We start from the raw sequence: 21974 nt of genomic DNA, 5'->3' as shown, positions 1-21974 counted from the left end.
AGTATAAAATTTTTCAGGTTCACACCAAACGGTACTGAGATTGTTTTGGGTAGTAAATTTAGGAGGCCTTATTACTTTAAACAGTTTGCACAATATCCAGAAGGTAATTTAATGATCTATGATGTTCAGTTAGAAGACCAGGGAATTTATACTCTTAGAGCAAATAACAGCAATGTAGTAAAGCTTTTGAATTTTTCTCTTACAGTTTACGGTAATTTTGATATAGAACATAATGTCAAATCATTTTATGCGGAAACCCTAAGCCCTTTTCTTTATACAAAAAACAAATTATTGTACATTTGCAGAGAAATTACATGTTATATTAATCGAAGCTGAACTCAAAACTTTTTACACTTTAAACCAAAGCGCAACATTCGCTTGCCAAGCCACTGGCAATCCTAAGCCAAATATAACGTGGTTCTACAATAAGTGTTCAGATTATGATTCTACGCATGATTGTAAAACAGTGGAGTTGAAGGTATTTTTTACTTTTATAAACAAATATAACTTTTTCATTCACATTCATACTTTAAGCCAATTATAAACAGAAAATGAACTTATGCTCTAATAATGATCTAACTGTTAAAGGGTCAACAGAGTACAAGTAGACTTTATTCAGAATTGAAAGTAAATCTAACAGCATTTGGCGAAATCATTTGCAAGGCTTGCAATTCATATGCCTGCAGCTCAAAAAGACATCGAATCCAAATTACCGGTTTGCATATTTAAACTTATGTTTTGTTTTGTCTTGTTATTTCAAAATTATTTTTCATTAATTCATGACCTTTTTTTCAGACTTAGTTGACGATGCGCCATATGGTCTAATAGGACCAAAAGAAACATATAATGGTGAAAACGTTACTTTGATATGTGCTGCTGTTAAAAGTCAACACATATCATTAACATGGTTGGACGACCGCTTCGAAAAAATAAGTAATTCAGGTAAATTTAAAATTTTTTTACATACGAAAATAAAGAAATTTCATAAAATATTTTGTAAAAACTTAGAACTAATGCTTTTTAAATTATATTCCAGCAAAAATTCATCTAACATCCAAAGCCACTAATTTTACTGTTCGTGAGGAACTATTTATCTATAACATAAGTCAATTAGATGAGAAAGACTATTACTGTAAAGTAAAGTCTCATTATGGGATTATCAGAAGAATAAGATACTCCCTTGTTTCTAAACGTAATCGAAAGTTGTTTCTTTTCGTCTGTATTGTATTACAACGTTCATTTACATTTAAATTATGTTTACATTTTTAGAGCCGAGGATACCGTATTTCATTAAAGACAATATGAATTCTACCAACGTAACTCAATTATCAACAGATGCTCGAAACGTTATTCATTTATTCTGTTACGTTGGAGGAACGCCAACTCCGAATATTACATGGTACAAGGATGATGAACCTTTGGATCTCCCGGAAGATAGATTCAGCCTGTTATCTAATAGTCAAAAATTAATTATAAGATATCTGATGAAAGATGATACTGGCAACTATTCTTGTCAAGCTGAAAATAGGTTTGGTAAAATAGAAAAATTCCAAATAGTTTATGTAACAAGTCAACAAATTAGTACATGTGATTTGTTTTAAATTTTTTACGTCAAGCTAAACATCACTTATATGCTAAATAATGGTATCATTTCTGCAATAATTATATGTTAAATTGTTTTTTCTTTTTACCTTAGTCTGAATTTAATAGATTTGTGTCCGTTAACATCATTATGTTACACATGTTAGTTAACAAGTTGATTTTGTTTAATAAAATTTGAACTTGCCGAAATGTCGCTTTCAATAAATTTAGTCCGCAATAAGCAGAAAATTTCATTATTTATTCCATAGACATTATTAAAATAGTCAGTAATTAATTATACGTATACTTATGACATTTCCAAATTACAGTATTATATACCGAATATTGTATGGTACAATGATAATGCCCCTTTGAATCTGCCGGAAGACCGATTCACCCTTTATTCTAAGAATCGAAAATTACTAACGAAATTTAAATTATTTATAAAATTGAATTGTCATTTGATTTTTAAACACATCTTTGATTTAATTTATTTGTTGAATATTACATTAAACGAATAGAATGCAAAATCTAGTAACATTCGGAAAAAGTCAGCTGAATTTACTACATTATCATCATTTTGGTTAAAAAAATTCAAATGGAAATTTCTCTGTAATTTTCGTGTTTTGTCATACTCTTAAATATCAGTTATCTGTGATTCTAAATTATTTTCATATATATTTTTTCTACCTCAGGTTAACACCTTGTGATACTCAAAGAAGTAAACTCCTTGAACTATATATTTAGTAGAAGTATTTATTTAGAAAGAGTAAGTAGAGAGCTAATAATGACAATAATTTTTTCAACATTTGGAATTACTTCTGTATTGCTCCTAATTTCGGTGATTTTTCAAAGTATCGACTATAGTGTATGAATGTGCCTGGTGACTCTGTGAACCAAACTAAATTTCATATTTAGTGCTTTAGAATTTCTAAAAGCAACACTATAATGCTTTCTTTAAGTTTGATAAAAACATCATCAAAATTAATATAGGTTCTTAAAAAATGGCAATAAAGCTAGGTCCAAAATTTTGCAGTAAATTTGGACTTCACATAGTATAGAAAAAGTAATAAAAAATTAAAAAGTTAGAGCTTAATGTTTTATAGGTAATTGGTTTCGCTAATAGAGCGTCGGAAAGGATATTTTTATTGAAGCAATCTTTGGGAAATGTCAAAAATAATCTGGTTGATACTCACAATTACCTGTGAACTATTGATGTGATAAAAATATTTATTTCACAACAAACCATTTTATTCGAGCTTTGGCTATAACAAACATCAAGTAGTAACATTACCAGGAAAAAATATTATGTTTAGCTGCTTTAAAAACTGCTTATGTGACAACTAAAATTAAAAATAACTTCAATGGTTTCACTCAAAAACTTTGCCTTTGATTGTTACTATTTGTCTCTCAAATAAATAGTAAACGCGCTTTAAAACTTTCCATAATATTTTATGTTAATTAACGCTGCAGAACTTAAGAATTAAAATTAAGTGTCGAATAAAATAGTTTGAAATTTTTAATTGTTTGAAGTTACAGTAGTGTAAATAAAATTTTTTAATAAAAGAGACCCGTATGCTTCTTTGAAAATCTTATTATGCCAACAATTTCTAGCAAAATTTCAACACAGCTTAAAAAAAACAATTTAGTTTTGCCGTGGGTTAATCAATATACATTTAACTTCAATACTTGCAGAGGAATTCAAAGTTTGATTTGATGACCAAAGTTTTAAGTGTATCCATTAAATGAGTAGCTTATCAAACTGTAAGTAATTAAAACGTGTTGCTAAGCGTATAACATATAGCTCTTGTTAAAGCGGGACAAGAATAGAGAACTCTAAAATTAAGTGATGACAGTTTACTTGTATTCTTACTTCAGCTCACTACAGACTGGACGTTTAATATCTTCATTGAATTCTGAACGCGTGATCATTCATAGCTAGTGGTTTATCAAGTATCCTCACCTTTTTGTGTCTATATAGTTTGGCTACTTTTCAATCATGAAAATTATGAGTCACTGTTGTAAGCAAATGAAGGGACGCTCGCAGGGACTAATACGAAGATCTCCAGGATGGCAGGGCTTGGTCTTAATACAGTACTGGACACTACTGTTCGTTAGCGTTTTTTTGTTATCATGTAAGTACAATTACTTGTGTGTATATTTAGCTGTAAATTGTAATTGTAAGATATCATACTTGTTGAGAATATCACTTGAGGAAGTTCGAAAAATGATTCCTTAGCTAAATGTCATAATGTTGTTATCAAAAATCTTGAAGATTTTTATACTTATTAGGACGTCCACTATTGCTTAATTTTGATTTATCCATCATGTACCCTTTAAAATTTTTTTTGTTATATCTTAAACTAATATTCTTATTCAGAAAAATTAAAAATTTTGTAGTTAACACGTTTAACTAGGCACAAGGTGATTTCCCTTTCAAATAATAAAAAATTTAAATTGTTAGAGTTAATTTTTTTTATTATTGTAAGGCTAAAAATGTCAACATCACTTTTATAAAATATATTTCTTTTGAGCTTAAAAAGCTGTGTATCATTTTCAAACAGTTTACAATATTGTCAAGAATGCAGAGAAAAAATAATTGTAACTTAAGATAGAAGCTACAAAAACTATGCCTGAAAGTGCGTTGCTGTTTCCACTCAAAATAATTCATATTTCTTTACAATTTACTGTATTTGTAATTATATTTTCCTGAAATTATCAATATTCTATGATATCTTAATAGAAACTGATCACATTGAATTTCAAAAGAAATTGTATTCATTTGCAAAGGTTGTAATGGACATAAGCCCCAGCTCCATCCAAATGTGACCGAGTTGGAGATAAATGAAGGAGAAGTTTTGGAAATTAGTTGCACAAGCAATGGACATGTACAGTTTTATTATCCAAACTCATATTTCGTTCGGGGTGTGAGTTACACACATTTAGTATTGAATGCTCGTATAAATTTTTTTTTTTATTTTCTCTCATATAAAATTGAATTTTTTATTTCAAATGAATAGATAATAACTTCTGATTATGAAATATTCCCAAAAGAAATGAGCAGCAATAAAACATTTTTGCGAAAATCGACAGTCGTTGGAGATGCTGGCTGGTATGGCTGTGCTGATATAAACAAGCTAATTTTACTTCAGTCAAGTAAAGATTTAAATGATCTAAGTATCAGTTGGATGTACGTTTATATTAATTGTAAGAATTCTTCATTTAACTTTTTTTATTGATTTGTGCTAGTAATACTGCATCTGCAAGAAAAATTTTTTATATTTTTTACGCAGCCAATAAAAGTGCATTTATCCAAGCATATTGGTATCCATTTCTATCTCAAGCATGTAGATCTTACTATGCTGTATTTCCGTGCCGAACAACCTCACCTAGAATCAACGTGACGTTAACAACACGGGATAATGTAACATGTATTTACTGTACAATTTTATACATTTTAAGTAGTTTGAAATTAATGTTATACATATTACGTTAGAACTTACAGAGAATCATCAACAGGGATGCATTTTTCGATCCCAAAGTTGGTTTTGTCCTTAAAAATTTAAGTTTCTATAGCCCTAAAACAGAATTTTTCTGTGAAGCCAATGATGGTGATTTTACGGACAAGACGATGATGTTTCCTCATACCTATTTTCGCGATTGCATAAGTGAAAAAGTTGTGAAAATAGAAGGACAGAAGAAAGTTTTTGTAGGCTCTACATTGACTCTTACGTGTACAGTTAAAAACTACGTAGAAAGTTCTAACATTGTTACCTGGAAGACTCCTCAAAATATAGTAAGAGAATTTTAATTTTCTTATGCACATTTCCTATTGTTGTGTATGGGTCATTTAACGAAAACGAGCGTATCTTATAAGCGAAAATGGAGAAAGACTAAAAAGCAGTATTTTTCGAATATTTTTTTTGTTATGCTGGTTATCAAAACAAATCATCAGTGTTGAAGCCCTGCTAAATAAAAGTTTTTTAATATCAATATTATGGATGGGGTTAGGTGCAACAAAAACTCCGGTGTGCAATATTAATATTGCTTTTACTTTTATACTCATATTATGTACTTAAGAGATACAGTTTTATCAATCACCATTAAAGTTGATAATTCGTTATGGAATTTTAGTTTGTATTTTGGAGAGACTAATTAAACGGGTTATGAAATATGTAGAATTGATCCGTAGTCAAAGAAAAAATTGAAAAAATCTAGGTACAATACATTTCGTCTCCGTATAATTAAATGTGTTTGATTTTTAATGCGAATACAATTGTGTGCATCTACCATGGTATTTTTCTTACATGAAATTTAACAAACTTTGTAAATGACGTAGAAGTAATTATTTAAGCCGTATTTTACTTTTAGGTGTCGTCAAAAGTAAACATTTTGGAGGGGGACACAAGACTATACAGCTAATTTTAACTCTTTCTCATTTTAAATACTAATAAATGCTTTTTAGGATAAATTTTTGTTTAGTAGGGAACTTTGCTCTATTATTTGTAATGTTTTTTGAACAACTTATTTTTTATTGTTGGCACTTTAATTGATTTGGTCGTGAAAAATTTCGTTTTTGGTAAAATGACTAATATACAGTGACTGATGTAGCAAATATTATGCAATACTAGAATATTTTTAAACATTATTTAATGAGTACATGAATAGACTTCCAGATCAACTTTGGAACAGATTCAAGAGACAGAAAACATGAACGTTGATTTAATAACATCTAAACTTGTCATAAATAATATTACTTATAACGACGAGGGTAATTACACTTGTCAAGTGAGATCTTCGTTCAATGAGGATCGTAGTACGAACATATTTATAAAAGTATTCGGTCAGTTTTTAAAATTATAAAACAACGTTAATGTACAGAAAAAAACTTTTATTTTAAGACTTGTATATTTTTACAGATCCAAATTTCTCTTTCATAAACTTAAAAGCTAGGAATGGAAACAAGACTCATAAAGTTAATGATTTAGTGATACTTACAGCTTTCATTGATGCTTATCCACCGCCAACTCTTACGTGGTAATGATTGCATTTGCATAAAACTATGTATTCATGCCAAAAACCTATAATTTACGATGATCCGTAGTATAAAGTATAAAATTTTTCAGGTTCACACCCAACGGTACTGAGATTGTTTTGGGTACTAAGTTCAGAATGCCTTATTACAAAAAACAATATCCGAAGTATCCAGAAAGCAAGTTAATGATACATTTTGTTCAGTTAGAAGACCAGGGAACTTACACTCTTCGAGCAAATAACAGCAATGTAGTAAAGCTTTTGAATTTTTCTCTTACAGTTTACGGTAATTTTGATATAGAACATAATGTCAAATCATTTTATGCGGAAACCCTAAGCCCTTTTCTTTATACAAAACACAAATTATTGTACATTTGTAGAGAAGCCACATGTTATATTAATCGAAGCAGAACTCAAAACTTTTTATACTCTCAACCAAAGCGCAACATTCGCTTGCCAAGCCACTGGAAATCCTAAACCAAATATAACGTGGTTCTACAAAATGTGTCCAGATTATCATTCTACGCATGATTGTAAAACAGTGGAGTTGAAGGTATTTTTTGCTTTTATAAACAAATATAACTTTTTTAGTTACATTTATATTTATAAACCCAAAATGCAATGGTGATCCAAAAATTGTCTAACTATTTAAGGCTGAGCAGAGTAGAAATAGCTTTTATTCAGAATTAAAAGTAAATTTGGTCGCATTTGGCGACATCATTTGCAAGGCCTGCCATTTATATGCTTGTGACTCGGAAGGACATGGAATTCAAATTACTGGTGTGCTGATTTGAGCTCATGTTTTGTACTATATTTTATTTTTAAGAAATATTTTCAGTTTGCTATGTTTTGAAACTTTCATCTTTTTTCCCAGACTTAGTCGATGATGCACCTTATGGACTAATAGGGCCAGAAGAGACGTATTATGGTGACAACGTTACTATAACCTGTGCTGCTGTTAAAAATAAATATTTATTTTTAATTTGGTTGGACGACCGCTTCGAAAAAATAAGTAATTCAGGTAAATTCTAAAATTACTTTACATACGAAAATAAAGAAATTTTATAGAATATTTTGTTAAAACTTAGAACTAATGCTTTTTAAATTATATTCCAGCAAAAATTCATATAACATCAAAAGTCACTACATTTACTGTTCGTAAGGAACTAATAATCTATAACATAAGTCAATTAGATGAGAAAGACTATTACTGTGACGTAAAGTCTAATTATAGGAGTATCAAAAAAATAAGATACTCCCTTGTTTCTAAACGTAATCAAAAATTGTTTCTTTTCGTCTGTATTGTATAACAACGTTTATTCACATTAAAATTATGTTTACATTTTTAGAGCCAAGGAAACCTTATTTCATTAAAGACAATATGAATTCTACCAACGTAACTGAATTATCAACAGATGCTCGAAACGTTATTCATTTGTTGTGTTACGTTGGAGGTACGCCAACACCGAACATTACATGGTACAAGGACAATGAACCTTTTAATTCGCCGGAAGATAGATTCAGCCTGTTATCTAATAGTCAAAAATTAATTGTAAGATATCTGGTGAAAGATGATGGTGGCAATTATTCTTGTCGTGCTGAAAACCGATTTGGAAAAACAGAAAAATTTCAAATAGTTAATGTTACAGGTAAAAAAAAGAGTACATGTGTTTGTTAATTTTGTAAATAAGGCTAAACAATTCCCTTATACTAAATGATTGTGTCATGAATGTGATGGATCAAAGTTAATTGTTAAGATTTATCTATGTCGCTTCACACATTAGTTCAGATAATCTAGTTTGGGGCTAATAAGCATAAAATCTGCTTGGACCTTTATGCAAGGAGATTAAAACTTTAAGAATATTGAAATTTACGGTAACATGCATGTAATTGCAAGGCTTGTTTATTTGATAATTGAAATTGTGAGGTTTAATTGGATGTTTTGACAATTTAATAATATTGAATAAATCAATTTTAGATTTTTATCAAAATCCTTTGTAACTGTAGCTGATATATCTTTTTCATTTATCTCTCGCAATAATCTCTGATCATTATTCTTTAACTATTTAAACCTATTGATGTTATCGTAGCTTATAAATAATTTTTTAATAGTTTTTAACCTTGAAACAATTTTTTTTTATATCTGTTTTTAATACTCCAAAGACTTTTTTTGGAGTATCTCTGTGTTAAAAGAAAATTCTTAAAAACCTTATTTGATGAATGAGAAATACGTTGATTGCTCTTTGCTAATCTTATCATTATTGAGGCAGTTGAGCACCTCCAATAGCTTTTATTTTATTTAGTGAAGCAGAAAAGCATTATACCTCAGCAAATGGACTTTGTGGACATTTCAGTAACCTAAAAAACTCAACATCACAAAACTGAAAAAAAAGAGGGATACATTTAACAAAATGCTATAAATTGAGAACAATTTGATCACTAGGTATATAGATTTTTTAAAGGCATAATAAATTTCTTTTCGATTAATATATATTAAAACAGCATGTGGTATAATTATAATACTTTGGTTTATCAATTTTAGTTATTTATGAAACCAGAAATTTCGAAGTTTTTCGTTTATAAGATTATGTGTAAAAAAAACGAATTAAAAAATGTATCTCGAAATCAGAGCGCCTAATATTTATAAAACTTCTACTTGTTATGTATTACAATGTTGACAGTTTTTATTTTTAAATTTAAGGTTTCAGTAAAAAAATCGTTTTTGGATACAACATATTCAGGTTATCTTACAATATTGATATTTCATACTCCCAACGCATTTTCTATAGTTTGTTTACTTGAGTATCTTCAAATTATTTACAAAATTTCCAAGTGCTTGGTGACTGTGTGAATCAAACTAAATTTTTCACTTAGGGCTGTAGGATTTCCAAAAATAGTACCATAATGTTTTTTTTTTTAGTTTATTAAAAACATTATAAAATCAACATTGGTTTTTAAGAACTTACAATAAATCCAGGCCCAAAATTTTGTAATTGATTCAGACACTACGCAATATAGAAAAAGTGTTTTAAAAAGTTGTAAATACTGAATTTTGAAAATGTTATTATATGCTTCAAAATATTTTAGCTTTTTTTTTTAAACGGTCAATGTATGTGTATCCAATGTTTATAACCTAATTTAGGACAGGTAGCAGTAATAAAAATGAGCTGGCTTTGATCAGTAACAGCTCAGTTGCGCAACAGCTAACAATTGTTGGAAATCTTTTAAATTTCAAACAAAGTTTTACGTTTTAAATTGAACACACTGCAAAGATTTTGTGTAAGTTACATGTAAGACAAAGATTCTATTATAAGTATACGAATGTTGTGTAACTCAGTTCGGCATAAACGATTGTCATACACTAGTTTTGAGTGTTTATTACTATACTTTTAAATAAGAAGACTTCATATCTCGATAACTGGAGTGCTTATTACTTTTTAATCGAAGATTTATTAATTAATCCACAAATTAAGAATTTTAAAACTTATTAATAAAAAAAACTTTATTCGAATGTTGCTATTCAAAAGAAGGTTGGAATAGTTAAACAATAATAAGCAGACAATATTCTTTCAAATAAGTATATAAAAGCAAATGTATTAACTAGAGTTATAAAATATGTAATTAATCCATTAGTTGATAAATGTCAAAAGATGTTTTATTTAATTTTTTAATATTGTCTAAACATTTAATTTTTGACAATTTTTTGCATTTGGGAGATTTCCCAGAAAGTTCAAAACTTTAAACAACTGTTCAAATATTGACCATGTAAGTGACTCACCAGTCAACGTATAGGCAAAGATTTCATTCAAGTTATTCTGTTCGAAATAATCAAAAATCATAAACCTTCTCGGGCCCATTTATTGCCCTGGGGAGGATGCAGATTAGTACAGATACAATAGTGTTTTGTTACTGCTGGGATATATAAATCATAAAGCTGTTTATAACAAACAACTTTTTGTTAACGAGATACAAAATGGAGTAAAAAATTTTGTTGATTGTTGTTACAACGTTTTTACTGTTTTTGGGTAATGGATCAACTTCGTTACACTAATATTTGTAGCAACAATAAATAAAAGAAAAATACTTACGAGACTCATTAGAAAATTGTAAAAATCGATTCTTACTAATTCTAACTAAAACTCGAGAATTTTATTTTTATTTAATAAATTTTAATAAAATAATTTTACAAATAGCCATAGAACTACAAACAGATTTTTAATTATATGTGGTTAAACGTAAGTAAAAAATGACAATAAAAAAATTGTGTCTTAAGAATTTCGTTCAATAGTTCAAAGTCGTTAAAAAATCATTGCATATGTTGCACTGTAACCTTAATTGGAGTCGTAATCTATATGTTTATTAGCTTTTAAACTTCAAATTTTATAAAGATATGTGTTGATGATTATAATGAAGTTCTTGATTATAATTTGATTACATTAATAATAATTGATGGTTTGAAAACTTCAGTGTTGTAGCATGATGTTGTGGCAAAAGAGAGTGTTTTTCTGAATTAATTATAAAAGCTATTAGTAATGATAATATTATCCATACAATTAATCATGATTTTAGAGATTGAAAATCGTTTTCTTCAACTTACATTGATAGTTTGGTTCATCGTAATTCTTATTATACTTCTTATTTACTTTTCTTTTAAAGTACTACATAAACAGGTGAGATGAAGATTTATAATTAAAATTCCAAAAATCAATGAAAATAATAAAAATTTCATTAATTTATTTATTGTACACAGATAAAAAAAAAGCAGTTGTTAAAAGCTGGCTTGACTAATTTTGATAACGGAGCCGTTGATTTAATAAATCCTGATCTAACAGTTAATGATCAAGCTGAGTTTCTTCCATATGATGAAAAGTGGGAATTTCCTAGAAAAAAACTACAGTTAGGTATGAAATCTGAGCTAACTGTAAAGTAGTGGCTATGATAATCAACATTAATGGACATATTGTGATATTTGAAATTAAAGGTCAACAGTTGGGAAGTGGAGCTTTTGGGGTTGTAGTAAAAGCAGAAGCTTCTGGGATTTGTGCTACGGAGGCTGTCACAACCGTTGCTGTTAAAATGGTTCACGAAAATGCCGAGTCAGTTTATGTTCGTGCTCTTGTGAAAGAATTTAAAATTATGATGCATCTGGGGCAACACTTGAACGTTGTAAATCTTCTGGGCGCCTGTACAAAAAATATTGTTAACCGTTAGAATTTTTTTTTCATTTTTAAAGTAATAATTGCTACCTTTCAACTAAAAACCAAGTTATTTTATAGGTGAATTTTTAGTGATTCTCGAAGCCTGTGCTTATGGAAACCTACAAGACTATTTGAAATATCACCGAGAAAATTTCATAAATCAAATTGATCCATTTTCTGGTGATTTTAATTGGTCCATTAAAAAAAAATTTAAAAGGTGCTAATTTGATGTATTTGTTTGTTTAAAAATCTAACTTATGCTTAAGACCGTAGGCTAATGGCACAATTTCGTCTCATGAGACGTGTGTAAGTTTTTTTGTTGACAATTTTTAAATTATGATGGATGATCTTGAAAATTATACGTATAAAAAGTCAAATCGGTAAATGTTTCGTCAAGGAAGTGCTGTTCATATTTGTATGATATTCTATACATGAGTAGTTATAAATTTAGAGTAGATTTAAATAGGTTTTTTTAATTTACCAGAGGGTGTACAAAAATTGACCATTCAAAATTTTACAAAATTTTAGTATTGTTTGTACATAATCTGATGGATTTTTTGCATACTTGAAAATACTGTTCGAGAACGTAGAAGCTTTAGAATGGGAAAATTTTTATTTAGTGTCACACTACTCACAGGAAACGAGCTAATGTACTTGGCAATATTAAAATAAGATTCAGAATTTGTCTGATATAAAAAATCGTTTATGTGACTGGCTATGTACTATTATTATGTGTTAATCTCAGATGATGAAAAGATAGTAGTATTTTGACTGTGAGACATAAACATTAAATTAGGTACAATTATTTCTAGTAAAAAAGCACAAAAATATGCCAAATTGTATAATTTTGTGCAAACCATTACTAAAAATTCCGACAACAGTGATATCTGGTATTGATTAAAAGATGAACTGCAGTGAGTTGCTATTAAAAATACCAAAGAGCTCAATATTAAAAAAAATTTGTTTTGACGATTAGCAAATATATTTGCATTTACCGCAGTTTAATTTTTTTCCTAGTGGTATATAGTGTTCTTCTTTCTTACGGCAACTTCTCTTTATTGTTAGATCTAAGTAGACATCTAACTATTAGAATTTCCGAACAGAATTGAAGAAAAGGGTTGTCAGTTTTACTGTTTTTACGTGTGGTTGATACGTTATAATAGTTATTTATACTTAACAAAAAGTTTTAATATTTTTTTGTGATATTCTGTGTTATTTCACATTTGTTATTAACCTTACACTGTAGTGAAAGACAAAAGATCTTTTTTTCACTCGCTAGATAAAAATTTTGTTTTCTGGCGCAGGATTGATAAAAATCGTATACAGTTTACGGAAGGAAATAAAGAAAGCCTCAGATCATATTTTTGTCACCCGCGTTCATGCCTCAGGTGTAAAATATCTGTGATTTAAAATATTCTGCGTTTATTCTTCTTAGGGGAGTAGTATGATTATCAAAAATTATTTATATTTTTTTACTTAAAATAATAGTGGATAAAATTATACTGTACTTTTCTATTTAAGTTTAATTTGATGTTGAACTATGAGTTACATGTAGAATTCTTATTTCTTGTTATTGCTGTAACATTTGTTATCTTTTTTCAAATGTAAAGAGTAAGTAGTCAATGTTATAAGTTAGTACATGGAAATTTTTTTATGCAAGAAAGTACAAAAAAATTGTTTCTTTAATTTACTGATATATTATCAAGATTCTAACATGTCTCCACTTCCAAAGAGTAAAAACCATTTTACTTCGAGCCATCACTCATAGTTGCCATTTAAATTTATACTCTTCGTAAACGCAATTCAATACTATTGAAATCTTCATGAATTTTTTTTTTTATGTATTAGTCATCTCTTTACTTTTGATATGAATAAAACAAAAAAAAATATCCTTCTTTAAGCAAGTGCTTAGCTTAACTGAGACAACACTAAGAAATCAAACGATAAATTAAAGTAAAAATTTCTGGTACTAAACGACTTTATTATAACAACAACTGATTGATTAACGAGTAAATTTGCTTTTTTATTTACTTACAGAGCAGAATATATGGGTTCAGCATCGTCCAATTATTTAAATACGGTATTCAACAACAATGATACAAACTTTTCGTGCACTACGGCTCAGAACTTAAGCAATTCAATGGAGTTTTGTAGTGCCTATTACAATAATGATTTACAGCCAGGCTGGCGTTCTAACTACGAAGGTAATTACGAAAACTGGAAGCCTAAATGCATCTGCTCCCATGACCTTCTTTCTTGGAGCTATCAGGTGGCTCATGGCATGGAATATCTATCAAGGAGAAATGTAAGAATATGTATATAAAACTACTCACTTATAAGTACTTTGCCTATAATAGTGTATCTTTGTATATAGGTTTTGCACTGTGATCTGGCTGCCAGAAACATTTTGCTGGCAGATAACAATGTCGTCAAAATTTGTGACTTTGGTTTGGCCCAGACATTGTACAAGGACATCAATTACACGAGACTAAACAATGTAAAGTTGCCATTTAAGTGGATGGCCACTGAATCTCTCAGGGACGGAGTTTTTTCGATAAAGTCTGATGTTTGGTCATATGGTGTAGTGCTTTGGGAGTTATTTACTCTTGCAGAACCACCGTATCCAGGCATGGAAGCTTTCGAAGTATATCAGAAACTCATGGACGGATACAGGTTGGGAATACCTAGATATGCCACGAAACATCTGTAAGTGAAGAAACGATGGAAGCTTTTTTTTTGACTTTTGTCTTCATCATTATTTATTCATTTCATTCATTCACTTGTCAGTTACAATATAATGCTTAAATGCTGGGAGGATGATTCAGCTCTAAGGCCATCATTCACTAAATTATCGAAAAGTATTGGTGTGCTGTTAGATGAAGGTACGAGAAAGCACTTCGAAAAACTGTACCATGAGTATGAGGTTATCAACATGAACGCTGACTTAATAAAAAAAAATGATTATTTGGCAAATATGTCTTCAACGGACCAAGTAGCGCTTGCCCTACCTCAACAGGACTATCAAAATAGCTCAGTGCAAGTCGAAAACCCACTATACTTTCATGTGAGCAACAATAACAGCCGTATAGCCAACTCCGGGAAAGTCTGATGTTTTTAATGACAAAGTTGCTAGATACTTAATAACTTACTTCATAAACTTGATAAAGATACTTTAAAATACCAGAATCTCATTATTAATTAATTAAAATGTTCCTTTTTATAAAAAATTTGCTAATCAGTAGTTACTTTTTATATTTTGTTTCTTAGACTTCATTAAAATGAGACAAACTATCATCAACAACTAATTATGTAAGAATTTATAGATTGTAAAGAGAATACAATTGTAGAACCAGAATATTGTACTCTACAACGACTAATTATATATGGTATAAAAAAATAAAGCTTTAAATAAAAAATTTGATGTAACATAGTCTCACTTAAGGTGGCTCCAGCGCCTAGTGCCGTATCAAAATGGGGAGACTACAAATTAATCATTATTTTCTTTAAAATATGGTTTAAAATTATCGTAGAGAGAGTTGTAAGCCAGATTCCACATTTTATCTGTTACTTTAGTGAGTTAATATAAAAAAACAAAAAAGTTTTATGGTGCCCTAATTGATGAACTGTTACGGTACGCTCCTAAGTTCAAGAGTAGTTATACCTATATATATGTACTCTGCAGAATGCAGACAGCTGAGAGCTGACTTGCACTCGCAACTGTGTACTTAGTTTTCGATTATTTGAAGATTTTGTTCGATAACAAGACACTTTTCTCATGTCATCGAAAACTGCGTAATAATATATACAAGATAGTATATTTTTTTACACCTTACGGGTTATTTATATAAGTGCAGCAGTAGGTTGTATATCGCGTAAGCTTGCATTTCCTATCTAACTCGTCTTAAAACTACGATTTTGTAAGCATGATTTTTTACAATTTTCATCATCAACCTTAATTTTTTTTTATACGAATAGAAAGATGGGAATTCAAAGAATATAATTCAATTTTATTAACCTCGGTTGGGTTATTTATAATTTTAACATTGAGGCCACTGGAGCCACCATAAAGGTATCAAAAATTTTTTTCAGCTTATACATTGTGTTTTAATGTCACACTAGACAACACTTATATACTAAATGATGGTATCACTCTTTAACGACTGTAAGGTAAATTGTCTGTTTACAATTAACTTCACCTTAGTCTCGTTCAATGATATTGGGCCTGTTAGCATTATTATATTTATAGATTTTGGCTACCAAGTTGATTTTGGTCAATGAAATTCAAATTTCCAAAAATTTCATTTTCAATAAATTCATTTTGCAATAAGCAGAAAATTTTTTTATCTTTTATTCTTTAGACATCATTATAACAAAGTGAATAACTTAATCATGTAATTACACGAATACTTATGCCATTTTCAAAATTCAGTATTTAGGGGCCCTGAAGTTTCCGTAAAATTTTAGGACTTTCTACTCAGAACTTAGGAACGAAAACGGGCAGGAAAAGATTCACTTTAATTGTTAATAAATATTTATCTATTACTATTTTGATTTAAAATTTTATATGGAATATTTTGATAGCAGAGGAAATAATAATGCCACGGAAACAAATTTAAGGTATCTAAAAATTTTAAATTAAATTTGACATAGAGTTTGAAGGTTTTATTTTATAGTAGAAGTAGGGATATATGGTTTTGATACTGCATGTAACTCCCAATATGAACCACCGCATCTAACGCATCAGAAGTTAATAAGTTAGGATTTCATAGAAGTTGATGTCAATCATACCGCATTAAAAATAAGTTTTTAGAATTTATAAAATGAAGAGTAGTATGAGCTTCTATGTATAAAATCTGTTTAAACCTCGATTGATGTACATTTTGTTTATGCTTAATATTACATCTGCATTTTAATTACCAACTCATAAAAACTACAGGTTGTTCCTTGGAGAGAATAAAAACGTATGTGACTTAAAAAGAACAAATTTAAAACAAAGAGAACTGAAAAGCAGGAGATAAAAATAAACAAGGAGGAAGAAAAAAATAAGCGCGGCAAGTATAGGAAATAGGTCGCCGTTCGTGCGAAAGGCGTTGTCTATTACCAAAGCGTAGCCTGCAGTGGATCTGTCATTCTGTCGCCGGAACATGGCTGTTGCATCACGTTGATAGAGATATTTGAGGCGAGCTTACACTCGACACTTCTTTCTTTCTCTTCTGTTGTTCTATAAATACACGTTGGCTAGTGTTTGTTTATACACATGAATTACTAATATCTTTAGGATAATTCAAAGTACTCATTATTTCACGTTTTAAACTTCTTCCGATGATACGTCAAACCTAAATAATTAAGTTTATGGAAGATAGAAATATATTATGCACCCGATAGTTAAACCAAAAACTTACAGTACTGTCATTAAATCTTACAAAATACCAATTTTTGTTTTATTATAATTCAGACTAGATGCTCAAGAGGTTTAATAAATCATTATAATTAATGGATGAACCTGCTACTTCTCATCGTCTATGCTCGAGTTTATATTTATCTTCAAAGCCAGACGATTTAACGTGATTTTATCATTGGGAATTGGGGCCACTTTGAGACAAAGTAAGTCAAATAGTGCATCAGATATTTGTGATATGGGAATCTTGAATCACGAAGTTTTATATTTTATTGGGTACTGTTTTGCGTCAACGCAACATTAATTAAGTTATGATGAAACTTTATTATTATTGGTAGTAGGAAATTTTACATGCCAACGTAAATCAGAATATCATGTTGGATGGTTAAATTTATTATTGATCGAAGTAACGCAATAAGTAGTAGAGTTTGAAGAATTTTTGATTTACAGTTATTCGGAACAGAAAATTTATCAATAAATCTGTATAATAATGGTACTACCTAAATTGCAAAGTAAATCACATGGTCAAAACCTTTTCGTCCTTTGTAAAACAATGATCCTCATGCAATGTCTTATTAATATGTGCAGTTCCAAAAAAAAAAAAAAAAAAAAAAAAAAAAAAAAAAAAAAAAAAAAAAAAAAAAAAATTGCGAATCGTTGCGGTCCAGTCGAGTAGACGCTTTAAAACGTAAGCTTGTTAGCAGCATCTGGCTGGACAAGCCTCTCTGGCACTGTACATGCATTGCACGCGGCAAATGCGTACGTGATGAGACTCTCGTGTATGCGCAGCTTGGCACGTCAATGAGTTGGATTTCAAATAATATGTGCAATATTTAGTGCGTGAATGAGAGTTTGCTGGGTGTTGGAAGAGGATTTTACAAACTTTGTGCGGGTATTACGGTGTACATTATATGAACTGTGAAAGTGAATTAATTTGCATGTATATGCATGGTACTGTAGTTAAGTTATGAAAATACATTTCTTGTACGTACAATATACATTTATATTTTTATACAGTTTTTTGGTGAATTTTATTTGTCTTTAATTAACTGACTTGTACATTGAATTTCAATTAATGTTAATATTTTTATAAACAACATCGTCGAAAGGAATTGTTTTTGCTTTTACATTTTAGGACAAAGCAGTAAGATTACTTTCGAAATATTAAAATCCAACAGAGTTTCTAATTTTTCTACGTTTATGCATTGTTAATTCATCAATATACGTATGAAGTTAAATCTCACTTTATCACTTACTTTATTGAAATGTAAATTTTCATTTGTTTTATAAAAATATAAAAACATGTTAAAAACAATTCTTTGTCTCTAGTGTTTCTACTTATTCAGTTCGTTTATATACATTCAACTGTAAGATATCGTTTTATTTATCCCAGTGAAAGTATCTTTATTTTTCACTACTAGTGCATGAGGAATTTCTTCCTAAATTTAGGAATTAACCTTACGTACATTTCCATCTTTGATTTAAGAGTACATTGAACAGCTATCGGATTTAAAACTAAAAACAATAGCTCAAGACTACCACATTTCCATCAATTCCATGCTGTAACGATATTTGATTTCATATTTCTACTAAATCTGTCTTTTGTTACCCTCTTGTTTTTCTCGCTAAAGCTTCACATTAACTGATTGCCAGTCGTGTCCATCAAGAAAGCTACGACTACATTTTTTATAGTTTTGTTCCTGAAGCATTTTCTTGGTTGCGATGGGTAATTAATATAATTATAACTGTAGCTGATACATCTTTTTCATTTATTTCTCGCAATATTCTGTGATCATTATTCTTTAACTATTTAAACCTATTGACGTCATCGTAGCTTATAAATAATTTTTTAATAGTTTTTAACCTTGAAAACAAGTATTTGATGAAAAATTATATATTTACGTTATATTTCACATAAGATCATGGAGTGCATTATAACAAAGGGACTTATTTTTTAGTCCAACGTTGATTTTATTTAAAAAAAAGTATTTATTGTCTTTAAAAATCATTGCTCATTTTAACTTGTGAAGTGCACTAAGGTTTTTTAATGTACAAAAAAATATATCTCGTGATAGTTATTTCTAAAGTTGTATGGGTAATTTATAAATAAAGAAATAAAAGGCCCAGCTCACTGAATATATTTATCTGTAACATGTTTGGGCAATCGTTTTATGGAGATAGTTAACCTGGGTTAATTTGAAATTTTTTATTAAACACATCAAAATTTCAACAAATATTTTGTGTTCGTTTGGATCTTGCTGTATTTTCAGAAGAACGTATTTCACGTTGAAAGTCTCTGATTTCACTAACTATTGCTGTACTTATTATCAACAATGTATGCTACTTTTAAGATGGTTTTATTTATTTTTTAAGAGTGAGTTTACTTCCAGGAAGATCACGATAGCGTTATTACTTTAAGACATTTTATGAACATTATACCTACACTCTTGAACGTAGTTTTTAAAAAAAATTTTTATTATTAAGGTCATAATATAAATATAGCAAACAAAATCTCATTGTAACAAAACGCTTGCATGTGCTATTTTTAAGGAATCCTCTGTAAAGTTACCTCGCCTTTATTTGACTGATAATATCGCGTTTTAAAATACTACTAGGGTAAGTATTTTAGCTTTTCTTTCATACTTTATAATTATGTAGGTGTCAAGTAAAATACAACTTTGAGACGAGAGAGACTTCAAAAAATTTTTTTTGTGTATTGAGACATAAATATTATAATTTATAAAAACTTGAGAAAAAACAATGCACGATCCAGAAAACATCGTTAACCAACTCATTAAAGTATAAAATATCAAACATTTTAATTGAAATAAAAAAAATTAATTAACGTATAATTTTTCTAACTTTAAGTTCTTTATTGCAGCGTGGACAATCGAGATAAGATGATATATTTACTAGGTAGGTTAAATTTTAAATAAGTTTTGAAATTTCAAGAAAAGCATTTTCAGCTATAAATTACTTCTGTTATTATTTTACAATTGTCAATGTTCGTTTGTTAATTTAGTTTTTTAATCATTAAAGGGGTCGTCTATTTATAAAGTAAACAGTTGTAGTTTCTTCAAGGCCGCGTTGCGATCAATCAAATAAGGGTTGATCGTGAACGCTATTTTCCCTTCACCGGTAAAGATACCGATAAAAGAAGGGATCTACGGAGCAAGCGAACACAGAGGGATTCAATCGCAGACGATGGGCCGATAGGCGATTCTTTTTTGGTTGTCTTCTTTTTCGTTTTTTTGGTTGCTACGACGACCAAAAGATAATTAGTAACATTGTTTTTTGAAAAACGAGCAGAACCTTACCGACAAACGAGCAGTGATCACCGTCAATTTTGTTCCTAACCAAGAACTGAATTATGTGAATAAAAGGTTTTCAATTGATTTTAACTTGAACCCGAAGTTTTATTTCTGAACATAAAGTTCTGTTTTGTGACGGAACATTTTGGTGCATCGGCCGGGAATCTCGCTTGTTTCGTTTTTGTTTTTTCCGTGTCTTTATTTTCGTGTGAGCTGATATGAGGAGAAGAAATAACTCTCCTTTGGGAGGACCTCCGCTCAGACGACTGCGTCTAGATGAAGAGGAAGACAGACTCTCAGACTCGGATCCCGATGCAAATCTCACGGATTTTTGGGCTCGTCTGCGAGACAACTCTAACCACCAGGAGATGGACTCTTCAGAAAACTCTGAAATTGACGCCCCAGAGTTGGACGTTGCGCCGTTATTTCCACCACCGATCCCAGCTTCAGTCCTTTTCCAAGGACCGTTTCCTCAGCAGTTGCATAACCCTGCTCCAATTTTGGGTCCTGCAGCTCCTGCCGCCGTCCCGCAACTAGAACACCTCCGAACGCGAGCGCTGCGCCGACGTCCTGCAGCCTAGGCAGTTCAACTTGTGGCTCCGCCACCTCCTGCAGCTGCGCCAGTTCGCCCTCGGGCGCCGCGCCGACGCCCAGCAGCGGAGGCAGTTCAACTTGTGACTCCGCCACCACCTGCAGCTGCGCCAGTTCGTCCTCGAGAACCCCGCCGTCGAGGTCCCGCGGCGCCCCCCGAACCTCCTTTTGCGCCAGAGCTTGCACTGCCAGCGGCGGCAGTCCGCCCTCGAGCGCCGCGTAATCGAGGTTATACAGCACCTCTACTGTTACCCGAGCTTGCGCCGCCGGCAGCTCGACTGCAAGCTCCGCATCAATTTTACGATGAAGAAGATCCAGTGAACGAGTTTGAGGATTATTTATCTGGACAAGCGATTTCAAACCAGGGATCAGAAAATGAATCATCATCGATAGAAACTTTTGACGATAATAGCAATATCGATTTAAGTAACGGTAATAATTTCGAAAATGCGGTCTTAAATTCACCATCCCGAAATCGTTTTCACAGCACCGCACATTCGACTCAATCGAGTGGAGATATCGCGAAATTAGCAAACGTTCTTGAGGATACTTTGGTATCGATTAGAAATGCTAGTATTTTATCGAACAATACAACTTTAGTAAGCAGGATAACAGCCAAACCACTTCCATCTTTTTCCGGGGATCCGCTCGATTGGGGCGAATTTAAGCAAGCGTATGAAGTAACAACTCAGCAAAATAATTATAACAATCAGGAAAACGTGGTAAGACTTTCTGAGTCCTTAAAAGGAGAAGCTCGTAACGCTACTAAAGCCCTTTTTGTGGCTGGAGGGAATGCAAATGATATCATTAAAACTTTAGAAATGAGATTCGGCAGTTCAAGGTTGATTCTAGAAAAAATTT

At 30.6% G+C, this 21974-nt stretch overlaps 2 protein-coding genes across 2 annotated transcripts in view; one reads left to right on the top strand and one right to left on the bottom strand.

Moving 5' to 3' along the window:
- The window catches only part of LOC106637852 (uncharacterized), a 144893-nt gene that overhangs the window by 83054 nt on the left and 39865 nt on the right, over nucleotides 1-21974 (bottom strand). The window lies entirely within an intron of this gene.
- Nucleotides 1302-14922, top strand: LOC111643132 (vascular endothelial growth factor receptor kdr-like). Its single transcript, XM_089594352.1, has 10 exons — nucleotides 1302-1533; nucleotides 7490-7636; nucleotides 7965-8264; nucleotides 11185-11285; nucleotides 11366-11516; nucleotides 11597-11821; nucleotides 11892-12030; nucleotides 13851-14118; nucleotides 14188-14519; nucleotides 14601-14922. The coding sequence occupies exons 1-10, from the start codon at nucleotides 1302-1304 to the stop codon at nucleotides 14920-14922; spliced, it is 2217 nt and encodes a 738-aa protein (XP_089450478.1).

Source organism: Copidosoma floridanum, unplaced genomic scaffold (assembly GCF_036245765.1).
Source record: "Copidosoma floridanum isolate Cflo_tuat_1 unplaced genomic scaffold, Cflo_Japanese_pri ptg000021l, whole genome shotgun sequence".
Lineage (NCBI taxonomy): Eukaryota > Metazoa > Arthropoda > Insecta > Hymenoptera > Encyrtidae > Copidosoma > Copidosoma floridanum.
The sequence above is the reverse complement of the archived record's forward strand: the minus strand, read 5'-3'. Positions and strand labels throughout refer to the sequence as shown.

What these genes read in the sequence shown, in the direction of transcription:
- LOC111643132 (XM_089594352.1), top strand. Translation starts at nt 1,302, where the DNA reads ATGAATTCTACCAACGTAACTCAATTATCAACAGATGCTCGAAACGTT. An exon ending in TCAAGCTGAAAATAGGTTTG is followed by an intron (nt 1,534 to 7,489) that starts GTAAAATAGAAA and finishes CTTTTTTCCCAG; the next exon opens with ACTTAGTCGATGATGCACCT. An exon ending in ATTAAAAAAAAATTTAAAAG is followed by an intron (nt 12,031 to 13,850) that starts GTGCTAATTTGA and finishes ATTTACTTACAG; the next exon opens with AGCAGAATATATGGGTTCAG.